General features: G+C 29.1%; 1 protein-coding gene across 1 annotated transcript; it reads left to right on the plus strand.

Moving 5' to 3' along the window:
• Positions 1–1,414: 1,414 nt before the first annotated feature.
• Positions 1,415–6,000, plus strand: LOC111416938 (embryonic ectoderm development protein escl). The gene is made up of 5 exons (XM_023049071.2): positions 1,415–1,556; positions 1,608–1,750; positions 1,806–1,977; positions 4,999–5,298; positions 5,352–6,000. The coding sequence occupies exons 1-5, from the start codon at positions 1,503–1,505 to the stop codon at positions 5,943–5,945; spliced, it is 1,263 nt and encodes a 420-aa protein (XP_022904839.2). The 5' UTR covers positions 1,415–1,502; the 3' UTR covers positions 5,946–6,000.

A 6,000-nucleotide genomic window follows, 5' to 3' on the forward strand; every position in this document is an offset into this window, starting at 1 on the left:
AGGGGTTTTTCAAAAATCATCATAGGACACAATATTCTTAGAATAGGTCAAGAAATAACGCCTTGAATTTTTGCCGTATGTTTACTTAACACCCTGTATAGCATCAACTTGGCTATTGTTACCAAGTGTATTTAATAAAAAATTAGAAAATAAATTAAGTAAAAAAATCTTGTTCAAGGATTAAGGATGATTTGACATTAAACATCAGCAAATCATATATAAGGCGTTCAAAGATGTATTGTTATATGAATACGTTGTTTCCTCAAGAAAATACTGTGCTAGCAAATTCCAAAACTAAAATAAATGTGATATCAAGAAGGACTAAATAGAAATAATTGTGATAACTAGTCAATTATAGAAAGATATAACTGACTGTGATATTACTTAGACCTTAATACACTATTTATACTTATAATCCCTTTCCAGATCTAGTTGTCCGAGAGTCCTCCCAAAAGGTCCTAAGAAAGTCGAGTCACTGGACTTCTACCTCGCAGAAGAAGTATCCTTCCATTAATTTTGTCATCTCTATTTTAAAGTGTTGTTCCATATATGTAAGTCTTATTTAGAAACAGAATTAGAAGAAACTCTGCGACCGGAGAATGATTTGAATGAAAGTTTGAACTCCAAAACACAACCTGTGGAAGGAAATAATAATAATAATAACCTCAAAAATCATTTTGTTTGCGTCATTCTTTTATATAGCGCCACCTAGCGATTGTTTTATAGCAACGCATGTTTCCATAGCAACGGAACATGAACATATTAAAATTTGACAAAATTGAATTTATTTGAAATTTGTTATAAACAAAATGTTAATTCTTACCTTAATTAAGACAAATTAATCCGTTTGATTGTATTGGTGGGAATCGTCTTCACTAAAATCAAATACTTATTTTATAAGTTTATAAAATAATTCAAGATTTACATAAAATAAATATTCTTACCTCATTCATTATGAGAATTAACGAATTTTGATTTAATTTAACTCTCAATTTTAAGATAATCTCAACATAATCTCAAAAAAGCGCGTCTTCTTCAAAACGAAGCTATTGTTTGTAATTAAACTTAATTTTTGTATGTATTCGACGAAATTTCCATGGTAACGAAGGTTGGGTAACTTTGAAATAATTAAATAATTTTAATTATTTTATTAATAATTAATAAATATGATTATTTTGAAACTGATTGTTGTTATTTATTTAAATAAACAATTTTTTAATAAAGTTTTGCATAAATTTTAGCAAAAAAAGTGTTATTAATATAGTTATAGATAGTGAGGTTATGTTCCAAAAAAAAGTAAGGTTTAAAATTTAACTAAATCATATCTTTTATAATTATAATTAAATTAAAGCAAATAACTTCCAAAAATAACCGCCATCCATCAAAGAAAAGCCTAAACCCCATTAGATCATGCGCAGTAATAAAAACCACCATAACCACCAGTTTCTTGTTTACAACACAAGCATTTTTACATTTCCAACTTTAAAGTGTTTTTATCTAGGATGAATAACGATTTATCAAACTCGAATTTAACGGAAGAATCAGGCGATGATTTGGTAAATAATATTTTTTAACTTTTTATTTTGATTCAAACAAGAAAATTTTAGGATGAAACTTCTTCCGTTGGAAGCACTTCAACTACGGATAACACCTCGAGAAGTGCCACCCCTACTAATAGACTCAGAAGAGGTCGTCGTGGTAAAAGAAAAATAAGCCAGAACAAAGTTTTGAAGCCAATTTATAAATATACGTAATAAAAATGTTTCAATTATGTTTTTGGTCAATAATTATCTTCTTGGGATTAGTTGTAGTATAAAAGAAGATCATGCTCAACCGTTATTTGGCACACAATTCAATCATAGTCTAAAAGAAGGCCAACCGTTGGTTTTTGCAGCTGTTGGAACAAATCGAGTTTCTATTTATGAATGTCCTGAAGGAAATGGTATTAAATTGTTACAATGTTATGCTGATCCAGATGTATCCTTTTGTTTTCTTTTTAACACTAAACGTACCAAGACTTAATAAATGCTGTAATTTATTGTTTCTTAGCAACAAAAACAAAATTGAAAAGAAAAAAAGCTAATTTATCTCTGTTTCTTCTTAATTTAGGCCATAATTCTGGTTTTAATTTGTAAAATTGGAAATATTCTGCATTGATACCCTGTTTCTCTTTCATTAATCTATCTAGATTCCATTCTTCATTTACCTCTTATTTTCTGGTTTTATTTATTGGTATTTCCTTCTAACTCCATTACATGTGACTCAATCTTTGTGATTGTGCCTTTTCTATATTAACTTGATTTTCTTCAAAGTCTTCTAATTTGTTGTTATTATCGTCCAATTTCTTTTCTGTGTCAGATTGTCTTGCTTCCAAATTGGTAATGTTTTTGTTGAGTTCTTTTTGATGTTCATATATTTGAACTTAACTCTCCTCTATTTTTTCTTCTATTTTCTTCCATTAATTGTCTCAACATTTTCATAAGATTTCCTTTTTCACTTTTTTCTTTATTATGTCCTGAAATACTTTGTTTTTCTATTTGTACCAGCTTAATTACTTGCTCTTCTCTTCCTCCACTGACCTATTTTGCTATAACTCTACTTCTTGTTTGACTTTACAGTTTGACTGGTAATGAGACGTCAAAATTTCAAAAATCGTCAGTTTAATTTAATTTTTTTAGAACTTCTAAAGGTTTGACATTAAAAAAACGTAAATAAATTCTTTTTTCCTATGATTTAAACATAATTAATTTTCGCTAAAAAAAACATGACGTTTCATAAAATTGACATTTAATTTTGACAAATTGTTGTGAAGTTGGTTACAATTGGTAACATTGAATTTCTGTCACATTGACGTTTAAATTTTATTCAAAAATTTATTTAAAAAAATAAATTTATGGAATCAATTTCAATAGTAGACGTGATTTGATGCCAAATTTGTCTGGCTTAATGGACATATATTGCTTAATTCTGCATTTTGCTTTCGTCGGAAATAGTTGTTCGTCCACAATAACTTTTACCCCTTGTTTATAACAATTTTGACCGTTCTCAATAAATTTATTCCATACCTCAGATATCAAGGCGAATTTATCTGTTTTCTGTTATGGGCACTTTTTTTTATCAAATCGAATAAATCTGAGAATTTCTATAAACCAATTCTACAATTTTTTCGAATTTTGCAATTTTCGCCGATTCAGTTTTAAAAATTCGTATAAAATCCATTTCTTGGAATATGAGTATGAAAATTTCCCAAAGTGTTAATAAAAGTGTCTTCTTTCCAATGAACCAACCCGTTTTGAAAAATAACTTTTAGTTTTTGAGAAAACAATATTTGAAGTTTTGATAAAATTTTCGATGTTGCAATTTTCATCGATAACTTTGAAAATTCGCTATAAAATTAATTTCTTGAAGGATCCTTGTGGAAATATCACCAATTATTAATTAAACTATCTTCTTTTTAATGCAACAAGCCTTTTTGAAAAATCACTTTTAGTTTTTGAGAAATAAATTTTTGAAATGATCGACAAAAGAGAAAGATGTTTATCCCAGCTTATCACAATACAATTAAAAATTAAATAATATTATACAAGTAGTCCTTCTGCCCATGTTACACTGATTAGTCATTTTTTAGCAATCCACGATTTTCTTGTAGTGTCAAAATTTGAGGATTCGAAAAGAGGAGAAGGGTTTGAGGACATATTTTTGTAAGCTTTTTGTGCTAGGAGAGATATTCGTTGAGTAAGGGGAATAATTTGGAATTTTTCATAAAGGAGATTGTTAGAGGGGTTGAATAGGGGATTTCTGGGGTTTCGAAGTTTGGATATTATTCTAATTGCTAATCTTTCTGCTACTTCTAGATGCGATATTGCCTTTTTGCTGATATTAAGGAAGATGGGAGCTCCATAATTAAGAATGTGCCTGCAAATTGTTTTATAAATATGGTCGACAATTTTTTAGAATTTTGCAATTTTCGACAATTAAGTTTTAAAAATTCGTATAAAATCCACTTCTTGGAATATGAGTATGAAAATCTCCCAAAGTGTTAATAAAAGTGCCTTCTTTCCAATGAATCAACCCGTTTTGAAAAATAACTTTTAGTTTTTGAGAAAACAATATTTGAAGTTTTGATGAAATTTTCGATGTTGCAATTTTCATCGATAATTTTCAAAATTCGCTATAAAATCCATTTCTTGAAGGATCCTTGTGGAAATATCACCAATTATTAATTAAAGTATCCTCTTTTTAATGCAACAAGCCGTTTTGAAAAATCGCTTTTAGTTTTTGAGAAATAAATTTTTGTAATGATCGACAATTTTTTCGAATTTTGCAATTTTCGCCGATTAAGTTTTAAAAATTCCTATAAAATCCATTTCTTGGAATATTAGTATGAAAATTTCCCAAAGTGTTAATAAAAGTGTCCTCTTTCCAATGAACCAACCCGTTTTGAAAAATAACTTAGTTTTTGAGAAAACAATATTTGAAGTTTTGATAAAATTTTCGATGCTGCAATTTTCATCCATAACTTTCAAAATTCGCTATAAAATTCATTTCTTGAAGGATCCTTGTGGAAATATCACCAATTATTAATTAAAGTATCCTCTTTTTAATGCAAGAAGCCGTTTTGAAAAATCGCTTGTAGTTTTTGAGAAATAAATTTTTGAAATGATCGACAATTTTTTCGAATTTTGCAATTTTCGCCGATTAAGTTTTAAAAATTCGTATAAAATCCATTTCTTGGAGTATGAGTATGAAAATTTCCCAAAGTGTTAATAAAAGTGTTCTCTTTCCAATGAATCAACCCGTATTGAAAAATAACTTTTAGTTTTTGAGAAAACAATATTAGAAATTTTGCTGAAAATTTTCGATGTTGCAATTGAAATATCACCAATTATTAATTAAAGTATCCTCATTTTAATGCAACAAGCCGTTTTGAATAAATTCATGGTACGTTTAGTGTTAAATTTTCAAATAAAAACGTCTTTTTAACTTAATTAAACTTAGTTGGATGAAAATTATTATACATGCGCATGGTCTCACGACGAAGAAACGGGAAAGCCACTTTTAGCTGTAGCTGGATCAAGGGGGGTTATTCGAATATTAAATCCAGCTACAATGACATGTATTCGTCACTACATAGGTCACGGTCATGCTATAAACGAATTAAAATTTCATCCAAGAGATCCTAATTTATTATTGTCAGTTTCAAAAGATCACGCTCTTCGATTATGGAATATAAAAACCGATGTGTGTATAGCAATTTTTGGTGGCGTTGAAGGCCACAGAGATGAAGTTTTAAGTGCAGTAATTAATTTAATTGAGTTTTAAAAAAATGAATTATTTTGATTTAATTTTAGGATTTTGATTTATTGGGTAATAGAATTATGTCTTGTGGAATGGATCACTCTTTAAAGTTATGGAAATTAGATAAAGAATCGATGAATAAAGCGATTAAAGATTCGTATCAATGGATGGCTAGTAGAAGTTCAAGACCGTTCGATTCATTAAAAGAACATTTTCCTGACTTTTCAACTCGAGATATCCACAGAAATTACGTTGATTGCGTCCGATGGTTTGGTGATTTTATTTTTAGCAAATCGTGCGAGAATTGCATAATTTGTTGGAAACCCGGTCGATTGGAAGATGAAACTTTAAGACCTGGAGATACAAGTTCGACGATTATCCATCGCTTCGAATATAAAGAGTGCGAAATTTGGTTCGTTCGGTTCTCGATGGATTTTTGGCAGAAAATTTTAGCGCTTGGTAATCAAATTGGGAAAGTTTTTGTGTGGGATTTGGATGTAACTGATCCGAGTCAAGCGAAATGTTACACTTTACAACATCCGAGATGTACTAGCGCCGTTCGACAAACAAGTTTAAGTAGGGATGGAAATATATTGCTTTGTGTATGCGATGATGGCACAGTTTGGAGATGGGATAAAATAGCTTAAGATTTCTTTTTATTTTATTGAATTCGATATAACCTCAATATAACCTAAAAATGAA

Source organism: Onthophagus taurus, chromosome 3 (genome assembly GCF_036711975.1).
Source record: "Onthophagus taurus isolate NC chromosome 3, IU_Otau_3.0, whole genome shotgun sequence".
In the NCBI taxonomy this organism is placed as follows: domain Eukaryota; kingdom Metazoa; phylum Arthropoda; class Insecta; order Coleoptera; family Scarabaeidae; genus Onthophagus; species Onthophagus taurus.